This window comes from Monodelphis domestica, chromosome 3 (genome assembly GCF_027887165.1).
Source record: "Monodelphis domestica isolate mMonDom1 chromosome 3, mMonDom1.pri, whole genome shotgun sequence".
In the NCBI taxonomy this organism is placed as follows: Eukaryota; Metazoa; Chordata; class Mammalia; order Didelphimorphia; family Didelphidae; genus Monodelphis; species Monodelphis domestica.
In genome coordinates this window covers 196,069,232-196,091,520 of record NC_077229.1, presented here as the reverse complement: position 1 = coordinate 196,091,520, position 22,289 = coordinate 196,069,232, and the positions used below count along the sequence as shown (strand labels likewise).

At 37.8% G+C, this 22,289-nt stretch overlaps 2 protein-coding genes across 5 annotated transcripts in view; one reads left to right on the top strand and one right to left on the bottom strand.

The window, feature by feature from the left end:
• The window catches only part of FARS2 (phenylalanyl-tRNA synthetase 2, mitochondrial), a 736,489-nt gene extending 722,346 nt beyond the window's left edge, over positions 1–14,143 (bottom strand). The window contains exon 1 of one of the 2 annotated variants that reach the window (XM_001378268.4): positions 13,773–14,143. The gene's annotated coding sequence lies outside the window, so the exon portion shown is untranslated. The remainder of the gene's footprint in view (positions 1–13,772) is intronic. The other variant, XM_007488013.3, reaches the window with a different exon arrangement.
• Positions 14,144–14,210: 67 nt separating this feature from the next.
• The window catches only part of LYRM4 (LYR motif containing 4), a 222,458-nt gene continuing 214,379 nt past the window's right edge, over positions 14,211–22,289 (top strand). For 2 of the 3 annotated variants that reach the window (XM_016431789.2, XM_016431785.2), the window contains exon 1: positions 14,211–15,837. In XM_016431789.2, the coding sequence (XP_016287275.1) occupies positions 15,491–15,837 (347 nt within the window). In that variant the 5' untranslated portion in view covers positions 14,211–15,490. The remainder of the gene's footprint in view (positions 15,838–22,289) is intronic. The other variant, XM_007488015.3, reaches the window with a different exon arrangement.

Genomic DNA, 22,289 nt, shown 5'->3' with positions numbered 1-22,289 from the left:
AATACTGTCATGTGCCCTATAGAAAAGTTTGGCAAGAAGATCACTTCAAACCATCTTAGTGGCAAGCTGCTAGCATATAAATCCAACATTTTTACATGCAAAATTGGATTCTACTTTATAGATATGCTGCAAGAATAAAGTACATATGTTATAGATAGACCAGTTAAAAGGAAGGCCAAAATATATTGATGAAATGTGAACTGTCACATTTTTCAAGGGTATAGGTAGAAAGGTTCAATTTCAAAAATTACTTAGTAGAAGGCAAAGTAAAAGGCAAGGAAGTATAAATTAATCTCAAAGAATAATTCCCCTATTACATAAGGGAAGACCAAGGACTTTTGCTAAACCATCTGGTCAATATTAACAAATAAAAAGTGAATTATTTCCATCATTAATCATTTCTTCAAATAAAAAATTAATGATAGCTGACACATACATATATTTTATGATGTACAAAACACTACACAGGTCACCAGAATCTCACAACTGCCCTGGGACATAAATGCTCCAGTTATTTTTATCCATCTTTCACAGATGAAAAAACTAGGGTTTAGAAAGTTGAGTGACTGGAAGTGTCAGGTAAGATAAAAGACTCAAATTTATGTCTTTCTTATTTCAAGCAACACTGTGCTATATTCTTTTATCATGTCCCCACCATTCTGGGAAGTCAAGGATGAATCTCTTCAGCAAAAAAAAACAAATATCTATAACAATAATACTAATAACAATAACATAATGGATTTAGAGGACTAGACCAATCCAAGTAGCTTTTCATGACTTAACAATCAGCCATCAAATAGAAGATTACAAAAGAAAAAAAGATACTCCTGAGTAGTCTAAGACAGGACAATTACTCTTGGTATTTTTAATTCTTTAAAATTCTCATCTAATAGAAAAGTGCCTCGGTATTCAAAATGAAGGTACTTGATAGGAGGTAAATCATTTTAATCTGGATTGGTTGTACCTAAGCCCACCGTTTAGCTACTATGAACAAAGCCTAGTGGTCTCCCAAGAGAAACTAAGTAAAAGAGAAGGTGAGGCAGGAGCAGTTATATAGCTATGTATATACATATGTCTACAATCTGTTAGTAGATAGTCCCACCTGACATCCTCATCCTGGGGCTCTATTTCTCACTGACAATGGTTCTTCTCATTTTAGTATTCTGGCTGAGATGGGATAGTTTATTAAAGAGGGGAAACACTATGGAATTCCATTGCTAGGATACTAACATGGATTTTGATCTAAATAGTAGATGCTCCCAAAGCTCTATCCTGGGCTTTCTTCTATTATTTCTATATACTCTCTTACTTGGTGACTTCATCAGCTCCCAAAGGCTTGATTATCATCTCCACAAATAGACAATACTCTTACAAAATATATATAAACATCTATGTTTAGATGCGTATGTGTATTCAACCATACATACTCTCTTCAGCTGTAGGTAAGGTACAAATCTCCACTGTCTATTGGAGGTTTCAAAGTAGATGTCCCAGAGACACCTCAAATTCAGTGCATAAAAAAAATGAACTCATCATCTTTCCTTTTAAACCTTCTCACCTTTTGAACTTCCCTTTTATTGGTTGCCGGCCTCACCATATTGTCTAATCACTCAGGTCTGGAACCTTGACATTATCCCTGACTCCTTCTCCCTCATCCCATACATCTAAATCAGATATTAAATCTTGTCCTTTCTAAATCCACAAAATCTCTAGCAGTGTTGTACAATAAAGAGTGCACTGGACTTGGAGTCAGGAAGAATGGAATTCAAAGCCCACTGGAAACACTCTTAGATGGGATAAGTTTTCTTATCCCTTACCTGGGATACGAAATTCATCCTGACTGTTTCCTCATCTGTAAAGCATCCATATATACCTCCCCGGATTGCTATGAGGACAAAGTAAGGTTATGATAAATTTTAAAAGCTTTACGAAACTTATAGTGGTATGTTAACTATTATTATTGTCATTATTATTAGCTCACATGGATATCCCTCTAGTTCAGGTATCTATCACTGTTCAAAGATTCTATTAATAGGTTACCCCATGTCAAATCTCTCCAGAATGATTTCATCAAGGATAATCTATGACTGACTAACCTAAAAGAATGAAATCGTGATTATATTTTAAATCAAAGGAATGATGTAAATATAGTTTAACTTAAATTTTAACAAGGGATTTGATGAAATATCTCAAGCTATCTCTCCTTCTATCTGTAGAGAATGACAAGCCCAATAAGCTTTATTAAAACTTGTTCCTAATTTCCATAGAGCTTATTAATATTTACTTGAATAAGAGAGGACAGAAAGATAGAGAGAGATTGAAGCCTATTCTCAAACTAGCCACGTGGCCTCCCTCTCATGGCTCTCTCTCTCAGTCCACATCCTTTCACTGCCGCATCCAAGGGAATAGAGAGAGACAACTTCCTGGAATCTCCTCTTTTATATTTTCTTCTTTATCCCTGGATCCTAACCTGATCTTTTCCAGGTCCTGAAGCTAGGTCAGTGTCCCATGACCCATGCTGGAGTTCACTCATGTGACATACACCAGGACACAGGTAGGATCCCAGTACATGATCCTGGGAGGAGGGTTACCTTCACACAGCTTCAAGAAGATAACAAGGTATAAGATTTTTAGGTTGTACCAAGAATGGCCTGGCATCCAGGAAGAAGGAAATACTAATCCTTATGAACTCCCATAGCATTACTGATTTAGAACTAAAAGAGCCTTAGAGGCCATGCAATATAATCATCTTATTCTTAAAATAGAGACATGGAGCCCAAAGGGGTTAAGTGACTTGCCCTTCATCACACAGGCACTGAGTGATAGAGATGGAATACAAAACCAAGTCCACCGGCTCCAAATGTAAGGCTCTTTTCACTGCATCATATTCTCCTTCATATTTCTACATTTTAAAAAGGACATGGATAAGCTGGAAAACATGCACAAGAGCTTTTCGGCCTGTCCATGTTTGAGTAAGGAGTCCAATAAGCCTCAGGCTTTTATCTCTCCACAGAACACCTATACACAGCACATAATAACATGATCCTGCTTTTGTTTCTGTCTATTCTTTCCTATTCAAGGGTGAAAGAGTATCTGATTACACTGAGCCCTTGTTAGTTTTAAAAAGTCAGGAAAAGGGGGCAGCTGGGTAGTTCAGTAGATTGAGAGCCAGGCCTAGAGAAGAAAAGTCCTGGGTTCAAATCTAGATTCAGACACTTCTTAGCTATGTGACCCTGGGCAAGTCACTTAACCCTAATTGCCTAGCCCTTACCACACTCTTCTGTCTTGGAACCAATACTTAGTAACAATTCTAAAATAGGAAAGGTTTTTGTTTTGTTTTGTTTTTTAATTTAAAAATAAAAATAAAAAGTCAGGAGAGTAGGCCAACAGAGATCCAAAAGTTGGAGTCCATGCTAGATTTTGTGGACAATTCAACTCAGTGAGGAATAAAGTTCCAGATAAGACCTGTTTGATGTAGCATAGAATACACTCATACATTGGTTATGTCATAGTCCAAAGTGATCTTGATGGACTAAATTCTTCATAGAAACTGCTTTAGATATAAGCCTGCTATCCTTAGGACCTAAGTCGATCTAGGGGAGTGTCCCCAGGTATATGTGTGAGGAGGGAAGAAAATGTTAGTATGTATGTTTTTTGTTATATCTACTCAGTAAATACCACTTTATAAAAGGTATTTCTTTTATGTGTTTTTTTTAAAAATCCACAGAGCAGCAACCAAGATGATGAAGGAAGAGGCTTTGTGTCTGTCATGGGAGAATCAGTAGGAAGAAAGTAGGAATATTAAAACTGGATAACAGAAGATTCAGGCAGGATCAGGATGTGTGTTCAAGTGTGTTCACGTATATGAAGTCTGTTATGAAAAGAAAATTAGGAGTTTCTTGACTTTTTTTTGTCAATGACCACTTTGGCAGTAAAGTCTATGGACCCCTTTTCAAAATAATGTATTTAATTGCAAAAAAAAATAGGATTAAAAGGAAAACCAATTATACTGAAATAATACTATCAAACAAACAAACAAATAAAAACAAGTTTGTGGACCTAATGTTAAGAACCCTTGGATTACAATCATTCTGTTTGGCCCCAGAGACCAGAATCGGGCAAAAGTTACAAAGAAGCAAGTGATAACTGTTCAACTTCAAAAAGGATAATTGGGAAAGATAGTCAGGGATTGCAAAAAGATACAAGGAAATTTAGTCTTCATTAATAGAAAAATATCATATTAATTAATCCAAAGGTAAAATAGGTAGAATTTCAGGAAAAGGAGGGGTTCCCCTTTAAAGGAGCTGTTCAAAGAGAGCCCAGAAAATCATTTGTTGTGAAGGGGGATCACTTACCAATTATGGGTTAAGCTAGAAGGTCATTGACTTCTGGACCATGCCCAGGAAGCTGAGTATTGCAAAAACCTTCCCATCCTGCAAGATCCCAAGAGCCTCATCACTATCCTCTGTCTCTATGATTGAAGGATGGAGACAAAATCTCCCCTTAAGAAGGGAACCCAGATCAGAACATCTTATTTCTTCCAGCCTTCTTTCCTGGCTACATTTTGGGACAGATTTTCTACCATGCACCTACAACAGGCTACCTTTCCAGTGCCTACCCATCCAAACTTTTTCAGTTTTCTTTTGTATGTGATAAGCTCCTTGAGGGAAGGGATTGTATTCTTTTCATATTTGTATTTCTAGTACTTCACACAGTTCCTAGTATATAGTAGCCACTAATACATATTTATCGACTGAGTACAGTCCATTCCAACACTAAAATTCTATGATGCTAATTCTGTGATTTATATTTCAAATAAATTTATTAAAAACTTGTATAACAGTAAAATTTCATCAGATCTTCTGGTGAAAAATATTTCTAATATTTTCAGAATAATTCCTTCTTATTTTCTCTACTAATATGCTACTGATTTTTTTCATCTAACCATACAACTAAAACCAGGCAACTAAAAAAACTGCTCCAAAATGGTCAATTATTATAAGTGGCAGGGGAAAAAATGTACAGCTCTGTTACCAAACATTAGGCTAAAATAAATATTCAGATTTAGTTAAATCTATTTTACTGTGTGTCAGGGAGAGGGAGGAAAAGACTTATTTTTATCTTAAATGAAGCAAAAGGAAAACTTCCAGCTGAACCATAGTATATTTTATAAAATCAACTGTCAATTTACTCATCATTTCAGGGTGTCTGCCTACAGCCAAGGGAACTCTAAGATGCTAGGAAAAGGGATCAATGAAGTTGGAATCTCTAGAAGCAATTTGCTATGACTTTCTAAGTCCCTCAAAATAGATTTTAATTAAGTGTATTTGAAAAGTGCTTATACAGAGCTGCTAATGAGCCTCAGAAGAGTCCTCCCAAGAGGAAATTATTCATCTATATGAACAGACAACTAAAAAAGACCTATTAAACTAGTTATCACTAAGCCTTATCAAAGGGATGCTAATAGGAAGAAATGTAAATGTAGATTAAAAGACTAAAAGTTACAGTAAAATCAACATTTCGGAATCTCTGAATATTTATACTATGCATCAACATTATTTATAAATACTAGTTAGCTTTACAAATAAGAGAATTCCATTAAAATGTGACCAACTACATTAAAATTCTAACATACACATACAAGGAATAAAACTAAGTTATCCAATAAAAATGATACAAAGCTCATTTACAAAAGCTGTGCAAATAAGAGAGGACTCCATTAAAAATATGATGAAATTAAAATTCAAGTATAGATGCTAGAATATAACTAAATTACCCAATGAAAATGCTACAAAGGTCATTTAAATGTTTTATAGTTATCCAAGGAATATACAGCATCCGTGACACAAACATGACTCCAGAACTAAAACAAAACTATATACCCAAACTGACTCACACCAGGAGAGGTCAAATGTAAGGCCATATTTGCATTTCCCAGTACAGAAAAGCATCTAAGAGCAATCTTAAATGGAAGAAGAGAGCACTTGGAAAGAAAACAAAGGAGTAATTGAAACAAATAAAAGATGGTTTAAAAAGGCTTATGTCTATCTATATCTATATCTAGTCTACATTCTGCATTTCATAAGCTAAACAGAACTCTCAGGTGGAATGCAAATTCAAAGAGTCTTCTATAAGGAGGCTTTTGGTACCAGGGAAAAACTTGAATTTGGAGAGGTCAGTTCAAATCCTAACTCTGCCACATATGTAGGTCATATGGATTCTAAAATATACTTATCATATATTTTGTGTGATAATACAAATATAATCCAGAAAAAAATTGCTTGCCAGCACTGGGAGAGGGGAGGGAAGGAGACAATATGGATCATATGACTTTGGAAAACGTTTGTGGAAATTTGTTATTAAAATAAAACAATTTTTTAAAATTTACCTATGCAGCCCTAACCTCTCTCCTGATGTCCAGTCTTGAATCAGAAAACATCTCAAACTAATTGTCCTGTATACAACTCAAATTCAACATGTCCAAAACTGAACTCAAAAATTGAACCCTCTTCCAAACCTACTAGTTACTCTCAAGGGCATCCATCAATCATTGATAGTAACTAAGCATGTACATGTCACACCCAGGGCTAACTAAGCACTAGAAACATAAAAAGAGGCAAAACAGCCCTCCAGGAGCTCCTGCTACCATTTTCCCAGACTAGCAACCCTGGGGTCACCCTCAACTCCTTACTCACTCACCTCCCTTACTCAATCTGTTGCCAAGTCTGGTTTCCATTCCTTGGTATCTCTTACAAGCCCTCTTCTTCCACTCACACACACAGGATCAAGTGTATCGCCTTCCACAAGCACTAGTTAATGGACTTCAGGATATCCTCATCTTCAAGGCTTTTATATGCCAGTCTACTCTGCATTCAGCAGTCAAAGGGGTGCTTTTAAAATGCACATCTGGTTCTCAATCTCTCTCTCTCTCTCTCTCTCTCTCTCTCTCTCTCTCTCTCTCTCTCTCTCTCTCAAAGAAACTCTTGTTGTTTAGTCATTTCACTCATCAAATTCTTTTTGACCTGTGGGTGAGTAATCTCCTACCCTCTTAGATGAAGATCAGATTTTAATGTTAGCAGTAGTCTTGAGGAAATCATAATTGCAATTCTAAGATAGTTGGCATAAGTCATGATTTTAATAGGCTATTTGTGATTATTCTATTATAAATATTATGGTTTTGAATTAAGTAACTGCTTTAGCATAGGCCTTAGTGTCAGCCCTATCCTTCAATAGGCCTGGCTCAGGGTTTGAAGCCTGGTACCACCTAACCCCACCCACTTTTTTCGTCACTAGTCCAGGCTACAGCGCTCCCCACTTTTCCATCAAGTGACTTCTAAGTCATCATCAAATAACTTCTACCAATGAGAAGTACATCCCGATCTTTTTTTAACATGGTATTTTTAACTTGGTATATAAGTTATATTCTTTGGAGTATATAGGAAGGTCTGTCACAGTGCTACGAGTCTTTTAGTCTTGACCAGAAGTATGGCTTTTTTGTAGGACTTGGACTTCTCATAATAAACCTATCTTTCTTTATAGCTTGGAAACTTTTGCTTATCATTTTCATTCCTGTGGTTAGAAATTATGCAACAGGTCCTATTTGGGGCTTTCCTGGCACAGATAATAGAGTGGTTTGCCATATCCTTCTCTACCTCATTTGACAGAAGAGGAAATTGAGACAGTGTGATGTGACTTGCTAAGGGAAGTGTTTGAGGCCAGATTTAACCACAGGAAGATAAGTCTTCCTGACTTCCAGGATCCATACTCTACCCACTGAGACACCTGGCTGACCCCTAAAAGAAACTCTAGTGGCTCCCTTTTAGCTCCAGGATCTAACACAAAATTTGAGATCCCTGCTACTGAGGATGCTGTGAGGCTGATGTCTCACTAGAGCTCAGGCATTCCATATGTTTCAGTGCTTCAGTACTAATGTGATCAGCACTGAAGCAGAAAGAATGAGGAAGGGCAGAAAGGCTCAGAAATTCAATGCCAATAGGGAGTAGGATCAAGCCTGTAAGTGGCCACTGCACTTTGAGGTTGGGAAAGAGGGAAACATAGTCTCTGACAAAAAAGCAGCAGAGGTCAGACACCATCACTCCCCTATGCAATTTCCAATTGGGGAACGGAAAGGAATAAATATTGAGCAAGTTCTATGTGCCCAGCACTTTATAAATACTGTCTTGCTTGATCTTCTTACAATCACCTTGTGAGGTGGGTGCTATGTTCCCTATTTACAGATTAGGAAACTGAGGCAGAAAACGGTTGAGTGACTTACCTAGGACCACACAGATAAGAAGCATCTGAAGCTGGATTTGAACTCAGGTCTTTCTGATTCCAGCAATCTCTCAATCTCAATGACCACAATTACTCTCTCTCCATTTCACCACAATTGCTCCCTCTTAATTCCAGGCTCAAATATAAAATCCTATTTGGCTTTTAAGACATTTGCAACTTGTCTCCTTCCAACTTTCTAGTTTTCTTAACTCTTTACACCACTCCACAAACTTCACCATTCAGTGATACTTATCTTCTTGATGTTCCTCATACCACATTCAATCTCCCAATGCATGGCCTTTTCAATGAGTGTCCCAAGCTTTGGGATTCTCTCCTTCCTCACCTCTACCTTCTGGTTTCCCTAGCAGTTTGGGCTGTGTAAAACTAATTTAGAATACAATTTCACATAAGCTGTTTATTTCAATACCTCAACAGTACTACAATTTCATTGTTTCTCTACTGGGCTTTCTGCTTAATTCATTAATGAAACAGAATTATACTTTCATTGGTTTGGGTTCTCTATTGACCAAAGTAGATTGACAATTTCTCCACGCCTTAATTATTATCTTCATAAGCTACTTAAGTGGGGAAAAAAAAGTCATCACCTGGTTGCCAACCACCTACTGATGAGGGTTGCTTTCTATTGAAGCCTAATTACAATGCAACACAATAATCCAATTCAGCAAAATTAAACTCTTAGTAACATTGTGCTAAATAATTATAAATTCATTCAGGACAAGGATCTTCTCTTATTTACCTTTTATCCTTATAGATTAATTCATTGAATCAACAGATGTCTAAATAAATAAGCTATGATATTTTAATCATTAAATGCATGTCAAATGAATCTTGGGGTAAATTTTAGTTGACTGCAATAAACTACTTTTAGGCAGGTGTTGCCCCTGGGAAAATGGTTATTAGCATATAAAAAAATCAATTAGGGAGAATGTTGGGTGCAAGGAAATAGAAAATATCCTGTCTCTTAAAATACAGTCTGTCTAGGAGCAGGGAGGTGGATAGAGAGCCAAGCCTGGAGACCCAATTACCCAGCCCTTACCACTCTTCTGTCTTGGAACCAATACATAGTATTGAGTCTAAGTTGGAAGGTAAGGGTTTTAAAAAATAGTCTAATTTTTGTAATGATGTATACAACTCATGATTTCTAGTGCAATTTCTGGAAAGACATATTTATGGCACACAATTTTGAGTCTTCTGAGCATTCTACAAACCTTTGGCTTCTTTCATTCTTAAATCTAAACAATGTTATAGTACACTTTTCACCATTCCTTCTTGTGCCTACTTTTCCCCTGGAAACATCAATAATTAATGAGTGGTGAGTTGTCTAGGGCTTATCAAGTACCTCACAGAATTTCTCTAATTCTTTATCCTTTGCAACATAGATACAGTGGGTAGAACACTGAATTCAAGTGCAGTCACAGAGTGTAGCCCAGGATGAGTCACATGCCCTGTTTGCCTTGGTTTCATCACTATAAAATGAACATCATAATAGAATCTATCTCCCAGGACTGTTAAAAATTAAATAAGACAGTGCTTGACACATAATACCTACTATATAAATGTTAGCCATCATCATCGGGGTGTATGGGGTGCTCTGGGGTGTATGGGGTGCTCAGGGAGGAGTAATATCTCTGGTATGGAGGGCTTGTCATGCCCTCCTAGGGCAGCTCTCCAGCCTCTGACCCCCACCTGACACCCAGCTCTCACTTGTGGCTTCCAGTAGCTGCTAGCATGCGGCAGCGGCCACACCCCGGGCAACAGCTTCGACAGGCCGGCTAAACCTTGTGAGGGTAGCCATCGGGTCGTCGTGGACCCCTGGTGAACCAGGGCTTTGCTCACCCAGCATGTAAAGACTGCTTCGGCGGAACAGACGGAAGCAACCAACAAAAAGGTTCAACGGCTGAGAGGGTGACGCAGCAAAGCACTGTGGAGTGCTTAGGGCGTGTTGGAGCACAAAAGACAACACGGCCATCCAATGCAGCTGAGGAAGTCTCCAGGTGTAACAATTTTTCATGCCACTGGACCCAGGCTTCCAAAGCCGAGAGAGTGGGACTTGTCTCTGTGCATCAACTTTTCCACTTAAATCTCCTTCAAGCACAAGTGTCTTTGTGCACACTCATCTATCATAGATGAAAACGCACAAAGACAATTGTCACCCTACTACTATCATAATCATCATCATCATCATTATTATTATTATTATACTTAGAGAAGCAGCAAGATTAGAAAGGCATAAAGATATTGTTCTTGGAGTCAGAGGAAATTTGTTTTTGAATTCATAAACTTACATTTTCTAGTTGTGTCATTACAGACATATCAGTCTATTGGTAAACATTTATTAATAGTCTATGTGCCAAATATAATTGTGATAACTGCCATGATAAATGATAAGCACACAAAGAAAAGCAGAAAATAATCCATGTACTCAAGGAGCTCAAGATCTAATGAGAGAGACAACATATAACTAACAAAATATATACAGAATAAATAAGGGTAATCCCAGAGGGAAGAAACTATAATTAATGGGTAAGGTTTCCTTCACAGAGTGGGACTTTATTCAAGATCTGAAACCAGGAGGTACAGATGAGGAGGGAGAGAATTGGGGGACAGCCAGAGAAAATGTCAGAAATAAGCAAGAAGGCAAATGTCAATGGGTCAGAGTACATGGGTGGGTGGTAAGGTATAACAAAAAAGGTAGGAGAGGGTCAAGTAACAAAGGGTTTTAAAAGCCAGGAAATGGGATTTTATATTTGATCCTAAAGGGAGTCACTGGAGTTGATTTGACTAATGAATGAAAAACAGACTAGAGTGGGGAGAGACTTGAGACAGAAATCAACCAGAAGATTATTACAATACTCTAGACATGAAGTGGGGACCTACACCAGGGTGGTCACAGGAGAAAAGGGGGGAAATATGAGAGATAATTTTTAAAAGTAGAAAGGACAGGATTTGAATACTAAATGGATATGGGGGAATGAGAATGAAGAGTGAGGAAAAAATCTAGGTTTCAAACCTAGGTGATTGGGAAGATGGTAATACCATTGACAGTAATAGGAAATTGGGAAGAGGGGAGTTTGGGGGCAAAAAAAAAATAAAATTTCCAATATGCTAAATTACAAAGTCTACCAGATATCTAATTCAAGAGGATAAATGCAATTGGAGACATGAGATTAGAAGGTGGGAAGGGTATTAGGACTGGACAAATAGATCTGTGAGCCATCAGGAGTGGTGATAATTGAAACCATAAGAGCCAACATGTGAAATAGTACTGACTGGCCTCAGATACTTCATAGCTGTGTGACCCTGGGCAAGTCACTTAACTCCGATTGCTTAGCCCTTGAATCCCTTCTGTCTTATAACTGATATTAAGACAGGAGGTAAGAGTTAAAAAACAAAAAAGAAAGAAAGAATATTGAGAGAGATGGGGGAAAAGAGGTTCATGTAACCTTACTAACCTCTCTAAGCCTGTTTTTTTCACTTGAAAAATGGGATGATAGTGATTTTTCCACAGGTTTATTATATGCATTAAATAAGATGTTTGTAAAATGTTTTCTAAATCTTATTGTACTAGACAGTTGTCAGTTATTTTCATGAAATCTCTTTAAGTTCATCATGAACTACAAATCAAGAAGTACTAAGTATCATGACATTATTTATGTTATTGTTATGTGACTGATCAAATAAATATACCAGCTTCTTAGTTTGCCACTCCAAAGAGAACTTGTGGGGTCCTCTACAATTTAGATATGACTTCCTTTTATCTTCAGGCTTTGTTTACTAAAAGCATATTAGTATTGATGTGATTGGTTTCAAAAACAGTAAAATATCCCAGAGCTTATACTCTGTTAACAAAGATACCAACATCTCAGTATCACCGCAATATGAGGCATTCGGGTAAACTGTTCATTTCAGACACTTTATAGCTATAATTTTGCTGACAAGTTTTGGTTTGAATGCCAAGTAGAATATAAGCATCTTTAGGGCAAAACTATCTTTAATTCTGTATTTCTATCCCCAAGGCCTAACCCAGTGCCTTGCAAACATTAAGTTTATAATAAGTACATGTGGGTTAGAAAGCAGTAAAGAGCTGGATATGTAATTTGGCTAATGGATTTATGTTAGAAACTGAGAAAAAAAGGAACTGGGAAATAAATGAAGGGACTTATACAGTGCAGTCAATCTGATCCAGAGATAAAGAGATAGACAGATATATGGATGAATAGATGAAAAGATGCCAATGAATAACTAGGCCTAGAGACCTACACTTACTAGTTGCATGACCCTGGGCAAGTTCACTTGTTCTTTCTCAGTCTCAATTTCCTCAACTGTAGAATGGAGACAATAATGGTACCTGACTGACAGGGTTGTTGTGAGAATCAAATGCAGTAGTAAGTACTATGTAAATGCTTATTTCCCCTAACCACTAAATTCTGTGTTATGGATACACCTTTCATCATCTAAGATTTTTAAAGATTTAAAAACTGACATTTAGTCTTCTTTATCTTAGTACTTGTGAGCAAGTGAAGTTTACTGTGAAAATAAATGCAGCTCATGAGCTAAAATCTGTTCTGATGTAGGGATCCTGCATTAAGAATTCAATCAAATCTACCAAATTAATTCACATATACTTTGATGCAAAAGTGGTCCCAGGGAAAGGTTAAGTATGTTGGAAAACATGGCTCAAGGGGGGTGGGGTGGGGGTAAGGAGGCAGAGATCAAATACTTAAAAAATATGTATTAGACTCATCATTATCCTGAATACTTTACTCAAAAACTGGAGATATTATATATGAACAGCACCAAATAACATGGCAAAATTATTCCAGAAATTTGAGAGTTTTGAGAGGGTACTTCCCTCTCAAAGGGGGAAGGAAACTTTAAAAAGGGAAAAATATTACTCTGTTTCAGAGTATAAAAATATAGCCCAAGAAGTCTTTGTCGTATTCATGTAACACTGGAAATAAGCAAAGTGCTTTGCAACCAACCACACTTGAATTACAACTGACCCAGGCCTTCCAGGTCCCACAGCTTACATTCACTCTTGCAGGAGGGAGAAAAAGAAAGGAATTCAGCCAAGCGTCAAAAGGATAAGCCACAAAAATAGTCAAAATTACGGCGGGGAGGGATGAAGGAGATAGAAATATGTGTGTGACGCCTTCCTAGGAAGGTGACAGGCATGAGTCTATCCATAAAAAGCATGAAGAAAGGATTTCTAGCACTTCTTGCCATGTTTCTGAACTTCCTGCAGACTCTCCAAACTAAAAAATAAAAAGCCTTTGTTTAAAGATGCTGCATTTTGCCAAGCCAGACCTACTGTTTACATTTCCCACGCAAAATGAATGTGAAGCGACAAGACTCATCACTTAAGAGCCAACACGGACACTGAGGGGTGTCTTAAAAGTCAGAAAAATCCAGGTTCAAATCCAAACTCCCGCTACTAACCCACAAGAACATTTCCAGAAGGTTGGCTCCGAACTCACCCGCTACTCTGCCAGAACAACCTAGACTTCGGAAATTCAAAAACTGGCAATTTAGGCGCAGGTTCTCTTTCTGAGAAGGAACTGAACACACTGAAGAGCTAATTCTCATGGAGCCTGGGCGCTGCCATCTTGAAATTCACATGGGACCTTTTCCAAAGGCCCCATCACAAGTCGTCTTCAAAAGTGCCTGGATATAAATAAAAAAGCTTTTACTTGACAACTTCAGTGTGCACCCTGCGACTTTCTGTGCTACTAATAATCTACTACCTGGGCTCCAGTTTTCCTTTCTGAACTAGGTAAGAGTAGTTTGCTTTTGGTAGGAGTGTAGTAAAACCACAGTCAAAGCTTTTGCCAGCTAAAAGCTCACAGACTATATAGCGGGATGTATGGCTCCCTAGCAATAGCAACCGGCTGACAAGTTTTAAAACGGGTCCTTAGACTTAGCATCATAGGAGCATAGATCTGATTGGAAGAAGTCGTCAGATCCAACCCTCTTATTTAACAAGTGATGCAACCGAAGCCCAAAGATGTCAAATGACTCAATTTCGAGTTGGTGAAAACTTCTGACTTTCAAACCTGACTTGAAAAGGAACCACCAGAATAATAACCTCAATCAGTTATTCAAGCTCTGCTTAAAGACGCTCAGAGAGGAGAGTTCTAATAATACCGGAGGCAATTCATTCCACTTTCCGATTGTCTTCATTATTAGGAAAGAAGGAGGGAAGGGAGGTGGAATAGAAGGAAGAAAGGAAAGGAGGAAGGAAAGAGAGAAGAAAAAAGGGAGGAGTAAATGGGAAAGAAGGAAAGAAAAGAGGAAGGAAGAAAGAAGAAAGAGAGGGAAGATTTTCCTGAATTCTCTCTTTGCCACTTCCGCCTTATTCTGCTTTCTGTGGCCAAAGAGAATAAGTCTAATTCCTTTTCTTCATGACAGACTTGAAAATATTTGAAAACCATCTCTTATTTCCGAATCTTCTCTTCTCCAAGTTTGTCCAATGCCATACAGGTATTAGATGAGATTTGAATCCTTTATTTTACCTTCAGTCCCAGAAATAGGAACTGCTTCCCACCTGGGGCAACGCATAAACTTCAGCTGCATCATCCCCACAGATTCAAACCCAGGGACAGATTCTGAAATGAAAAGGAACTGGGACACGGACTAGGAGTTAGGAAAGATTGCGGCAAGATGATGCATCACCTGCTTTACCAGAGACATACTTCTGCCTTCTACGCCCATAAACAGACACGCATCCTGGCTCTAATATTTACCAAAACTGTTAATCACTCAACCAATTTCCTTTCTTCCTTTTAGTGAAACTATCTTGAAATGAAATGAGCTGTCTCAATTGTAAAACGCTGATTTGTAAAACAAGGGAAGTGTACTGGACTATCTCTGAGGTCTTTTACCCAACTCTAGAAGCTGGAAATGTCAATTGTCACTTGTGCTTGAATCTTTAAAACCGAAGAGCAATCACAGCCCTGCAGCCCGTAGTTGAAACCTATTTTCACAGGCTCCTCGGTGCTAATACACTTGGGATATACTGAGCATTAGAAGAGGATCCCAGAGTGGTGGGGGAGAGAGGAGAGGAACCCCGGCTAGACAACCCAAACGTAATCTTTCCAAGATCGAATTCAGCACCCGCCAGTACCCCACTGGGGATCTAGCTGGAAGAGGGAATCCGGACCAATGTTTTGACTCTACTAGGCTTCCACGCTTCACCATGCTTAGCTGCCCGGAGTTCTGCCTGTTTTCTCTTTACCAAACAATTTGGGTTCTAGAGCCTATCCAGGGCCCAGACAGGTATCGGAGAAATGGAAACAGTAAGATGCTGAGCCCCACGCCGAACTCGCGGACCCACCCCCGGGGTCGAGGAGAGCTCTCTCCTGGTGTGCCCCGGCCTTTATTTTCGCCCGCCCCTCCGGGTCATGTGGGGCCTCCGAGAAAAGGACCCGTTTGTTTGCCCCACCCCCTCCCTCCCAAAATGGCAGCCTCCAGTCGTGCACAAGTGTTAGATCTCTACCGGGTGATGCTGAGAGAGAGCTCCAAGTTCGCCTCCTATAATTACAGGTGACCTGCAGTGGGCTGGGGCCGGGGCCAGGGCTGGGGACGAGGGTGAGGAAGGGACTGGGAGCGTCCAGATCCCCTACCCCGTCCTGGTGCAGCAGCGCGAGCCAGCTCCCAAGGTTCCTGGAGCTCCCCAGCGGGGACCTGGGGGGAGGGGGGCTGGGGCAGTGGGCTTTCTCCACCTGTTCTATGCCCCGGTGAAGTTTGTTGACTCTCTCCTCAGAATAAAGTTCTGAAATACATAAAACAAAATACATTAGATGACAAAGGAAGCCAATGCTGTTGAAATACTGTTATCCAAATATTCGGGGGTAGGGATTAGGTAGCACCAAGTTTGCGCACTACAGGTAGAACCTTGAGTCTGGAAATGCACCAAGCTAGAGTTCTGCTCCTCAGCAGGAACTTGTGATTTTGGTTTTTCCTTGTTGAAATAAAGTCGACGAGAAAAGAGGAGAAGTATCTTCCTACTGGTGGTTGAAATTCAGGATTATTGGAGTTCTAATAATTATTATAAGTAATAATAATACCTAGCATTTATATATCGCTTTAACTCTTGTAGAGAACTGGACACGTCATCTCCTTTGCTTTACAATCCTAGGATGTAAATTACATTAATAAGGTGCGTGGGCTACTTTATAAATTATATAAACGGAAGGAAAGGTTTCTCTTCAAAAAGGGATGGGCATTTTGCTTAAGAAGAACAGGACATATACAGTTACAGGTGAAAAGGCTTAGGACTTTCTTAAGTGTGAGAGACTGAATTTTCCCGTTTTCTTTTCTCTTTAACCCTTTGGCTTTGTATGCCCTTGGTGACAACTGAAGCCGGTGAATTAAAGCGGGAAGGCTTCTGAGAAGAAATTAATGGATAACCTAGTGCACGTGGGACTTCTCCTAAGGAAAGGGGATATAGTTACTAGAGACTAAAGACCTTTCTGTCTTGATCCAAGTTATGGTTACCATTTTATTTTGTTTTGTTTCATTGTGTCTATGACATGCTAGGAATCCATGTATCTCATCTACCAAGGCAAATCATGTGCTCTGGCGGTTCTTAATAGAAATAAAGGGAGATAAGAATCAGACTGTTCAGATCATATTTGGAGTATTGTATACTTGAGTAAATTGCATTCCAAACAGAAAAGATCAACCAGGATGATGATGAAAAAATTGCTTGAAGTACTGGGAATAGTTAGCCTAATGGCAAAAAGACTTAGGAGGTACATGATAGATATCTGCTGACATTTGGAGGGTTACAATTTATGGTACCAGAGAGTAAAAGTAATTCCAGTGCATAGATATAATGACAGACCTCAGCTTAATGTAAGGAAAAGCTTCCTAATAATTTTAGTTGTACCAAAAACTGAAATAGGCCCCCTGAGAAGTAGTAGATTCTCCTATGACTGGTAGTGTTGAGGCAGCAGTGGGATGATAACTGGACAGGACATGGTAGAGAGGATTTAGGCATTGGATAGAGGATCAGACAAGATAAGAAAAGGTGACTTCCAGCATTCGTTCATTCAAAAAACATTAAAATACCTGCTGTATAGAAAATAATGTTCTGGGAAAGATAAGATTTTTTTTGTGGGGGGGGACTTTTGGACTGCCCTTAAGGAACTTGCCACTTAGGAAGAATGTAGTATAACAAGATAATTTTAATAATATACAAACAAAGTTTAATACTAAGTGCAAACACAGTGCCTTGAGGTGCATGCAACAAAAAAGGTCATTACCACTGGCATATTTTTGAAGACTCTATGGAAAAGGTAGGATTTGAAGTGGGCCTTAAAAGGCAGGCAAGAATAAAATAGTCAAAGAGGGAGAGGGATAATATTTTAGTCATAGGAACTGCAAAAGTATTGGATAGTAGTGCTTAAAATGTTTCCTCTCTCCTTACCCTTATTCCTTGCCCTTATGTACCAACCCTTACCCTATCATCCTGTACCCCACTGTTCCAAAATGGTAGAAAACCATCCCTGTTCCTGCTCTTGACCTCAAAGAACTTAACTTAAAACCATTTTGGTTATAGGGAATCAGTAATATCTGTACTCCTAGTAGAAAGAGGCCTGAGACATTATTGAAGGCTACCCTTGAATTTTTCCATGGATTAGGGTAAAAATTATTATCCACATGTGTCCTTCATGGTATAGTATAAAGAACATTGTATTTGGGGCAGAAATGTGAATTTGGCTCACAGTCCTGCCCAAAACTATTTTGGTAGCACGGTGAATAGAATTTTAAACCTGATGTCAAGAACTGAGTTCAAATTCAGCCTCAGACACTTAATATCTATGTGGCCCCAGACAAGTCATTTAACTTTCCTCAGCTTAACCTTGAATAGTGACTCAAAGGACAAAACAGCTTCAAGGAGTCTGACATTTGGCAACAAAAAAGGAAGCCAACTATAAATTGTAGGGAGAACTAGCCCTGATCCTGGGAGCCCAGCTAAATAATTTGAACATCTAGGATGATTTTCTCACTGGAGGAAAGACTACAGTAAGAGTGAATAAGATAAAGAACATTATTTCAAACAAAACCAAGATCTGTACCTCCAGCCCTAAACCTAACTACCTGTTGGCATTCCAATTAACCCATAGCCTTCTAAAAGCTCAAAATGTTCATTTCTTTACCCCTAAAGCCCTTTCCCAACTCCCACCTTCCCAACTTCACTATAAATATTGAAGGCACCAAAATCTTTCCAGGTATTCTAGTTTGCAACCTCAGGGTCATCATGCTTATTCACTCTACCTGTCCAGTAAGTTGCCACATGGCTTCTATACATTCCCTTCTCTCTGCTCACATAGCCACTACTTTTTGAAGCCTTCATTACGTCATACATAAACTACTACAGGTTTCAAGTTGGTTTCCTTCTCCTCAAGACTTAGCCTACTAGAATCCATTCTTTTCATGGCTAAAAAGTGATTTTTCTAAAGTACAGGTCTCTCCACTCAGTAAACCCCAGTAATTCTCTATTACCTCTGAATTCATATCATATATGGATTCTTCTGTATAGCATTTAAAACTCTTCACAAGTTTACTCTTTCCTATTTTTCCAAACTTCTAACACTTAAATCCTCTACAAACACTCTCTGATCCAGCTACATTAGCCTACTTATTGTCCTTTACCTATGAACTGCTATCTCCCATTTCCATGCCTTTGTACTGATTGTCCTCTACACCATTAGTAGCCTCTCCCTTCTCATCTTCACTTATTTTCCCTTATTTCCCTCAAGTCTCACTCAGCTCAAATCCCTGAGTAGAGGCCTTTCTCCATCTACCTACTTATTAATGTCTTCTCCAAAATTACTTTCTAGCTACTCCATATGTATATGTATGTATGTATCTATATATGTATATATTATCTTCCCCCATTAGAATATAATGAGGGAAGCCAATTCATTCTTAAGGATGATTTTAATTTCTTTTAAGGAAAAAAAAAAACCTATGTATGCAGGAAGCAGTCAGAGATAGTTAGCATATTGATCCCATTTCTTCAAGGTTTTTTCCTCCCCTGTCTCAGAAACTTGTATCTTGTAGTGCTGGGAATATGCTTTGGATAAAGTGGGCAAAAAATACAATGTAAGAATTAAAATTCTGAAACTGACCTTAAATTAATAAAATTTATTAGAATCATTTGGATAGATAAAAGATCAGAAATAGGTAGAAGGATAAGAGTAAATTAGTCTAATATAACTACCATGCAGGTGCTCTCAGCCTGACCTCCAGCAGCAGCTTCCTTCGCCAGAGAATGATCACTTCCTCAGAGGTCCCCCTTGTCCTCTCTCTCACTTCCAGGTCAAGTTCAGAGTCATGTCCGGATCAAATTTGTAGGTCACATTCCTGTGACCTTCACTCAAGCAAACTCACGTGGACTCAAGTGACCTTATTTACCCAATGATTTCCCTCACACAGCCTTGGCTTCTGGGTCAAATGGTTGGCAGGAGATGAGGCCTCAAAGTGTGAGACCCCAAAAGAGGAAATTTCCTTCACACAACATTTGAGTTAGTTTTAAAATAGGAAAAATAGTAATATCCAAAGGAATCTCTATAGATTTGAAATAAATAATATAAAATCCTCTGACATGTTTTAACAGCAAAGGGAAATTTAGCTAGCTTTAACTTTTTACTTTTTAAACTAGATTTAACTTTTACAGATGATTTACTAGATTAGAAAAAGAATTTGAAGACATTATATTGATTTTTCTTAGAGTAGCCAGTTTTCCAAAATATCTTAACAACATGCAGGTTGCAGGAGGAAATTTCTGTTACAAAATAATTTGCTTCATCTTTTATTATAACTAAGAAATAACGATTTCTTCTTTGAGTGGGAATACTCTCCAAAGTATTTTGACATGAGAAAACCATCATATTACTCAGTAATTCAAAAATCCTCTATGCAGTGCCCCTGCATTGTCACACAGTTTTACAAACATCTTTTCTTATAGTGATTTTTTTCATAAAGTTTATTAATCTTGTAACAGCTTGAAAAACTGTAGCTTCTCAAACTTAATACAAGTGATGGTGAAATATTCAGTGGGTTCAAACTGTATGAAGGGACCATATTTTTGTTGTTGTTCATTCCTTTCAGTTTTGTCTGTCTCTTCATGATTCCACTTAATGGACAAAGATAATGGAGTGGTTTACAATTTCCTTTTCCAGCTCATCTTATCCTTGAGGAAACTGAGGCAAACAAGGGTAAGTGACTTGTCTCAGATCACACAGATAATGTCTGAGGCATGAACTGAATTTGAACTCAGTGTTTCTTGAATATAGGCTCAGTGTTTTCCAATGAACCCTACAACCTGGACTTAGGTGCCTTATTGTACCTAACTATCCCTTTTAATTTGTATTTATAGACCTGTGTTTTGTTTTCATGTTGATTGAACTCCCTTAATGCCAAGTGCATTACAATTCTACCCCATGTTGTCCTTTCATTAGAGTTCTTCCTATTATATTATTTGCTAGTGAAACCATTAAAAGCTTTTCTGCATATGATTTGCCAAACATTATTCTGACTATATCAAGAGCTGCACTTAGTACCAGCATTTTCCATATCATTTGAGACTTTGTATGCTTTCGATAAGCAACCTTTTACAGTGCACAAAATTCTTTTAATATCAGAGGCATTTCTTTTTATTTGTTTTTGCTCAAGAAAAGTATCTTACTATCTTGAAATTTTTTCATGTCTTCCTAATGTATTCTGCATGAACGCTTGCCATTTATTAGGGTGATGTCTACAACTTAGTTGTTCATAAACAGCAAACAATAGTCTTTCTATCAATAACAGTTCTTGTGAATCCTGGCAATAAATTTAGTGCATTACATTTTCTGAATTTCTGCATTTACTTTGCGTGTCTAATTTAAAATTTGGTTTTTTTTTGGCTTGTAGTTTGTTTCTGTTGGATCAACTGATCTCTTCAAACAGCTCATTCTTTTCTCTATCATGAAAGAATATTATTTTCTTAATTAAATACAATAAAAAATTTGTCAGTTTAGAATTGAATATTTCAATAACTATTCCTACTGCTCTCAAGTTATTTTAATTTTTTAATAGTTGAAGAGTTTTTTAATATCATATTTTATTGTGAAATATAACAGATATTGTGGTACTTTTAACTGCCAAATATTAAGTTTATATACTTTACATTAAAATATAGTAAACATAGGATGATACAACTCATCTTTGTCATGAACCTATAGAGACTGATAGAGTTGGTGGCAAATCACACCAACATAGAGAATCAGTACACCTTGCCTTAAATTTTACTTCATTTACATACGCTGTATTCAATAATTGGTGGGATAAGGTCACCATGCTAACATAACTGGGTTTATTGACTCTAATTTAAAATTTACTTAAATTTTAAAAAGAGGTTGTGGAGAAGTGGGAGTTGTACTTTAAAATAATAATTTTGACTTATGCTTAGTCATCACCCTCTCCTCATGAGGATCTTTTGGCCAGCTTTTGTCATAAGCTGCCCCACAGCTTGGAAAACTGTCTTAGACATTGCTGTTAGGTTCTTTGTCTGATTACATGATTTGTGAATCATAAAATTTCTAAAATTGGGAGAAGCCAGAAAGGTTATCCAAGACTTTAGAGGTCATAATAATAATCACTAATAATTACTAGGATTTATTGAGCTTGATAAGTTTTTCAGAGCACTTTACCTATGTTATCTCATTTAATCTTAAAAACTTTATGAATGCTAATAATAATATTATTATTATTACATTTTATAGATGAGGAAGCTGAGGCATAAACAGGTTAATCAAATTGCCCAATCAAATAGTTGTTCTAAGTGTCAGAGGGAAGATTCAAACAGGTCTCTAGGATTCCAAGCCCTACTACTCTACTGTGCCATGTTAAAGGTTAAAGCTTTGTAAACTAGGAATTGCTATAAATGCAAGGCATTGTTACCCTATAGTCTTATTCCCACATTCCAACAGATGAGGAAACTGAAA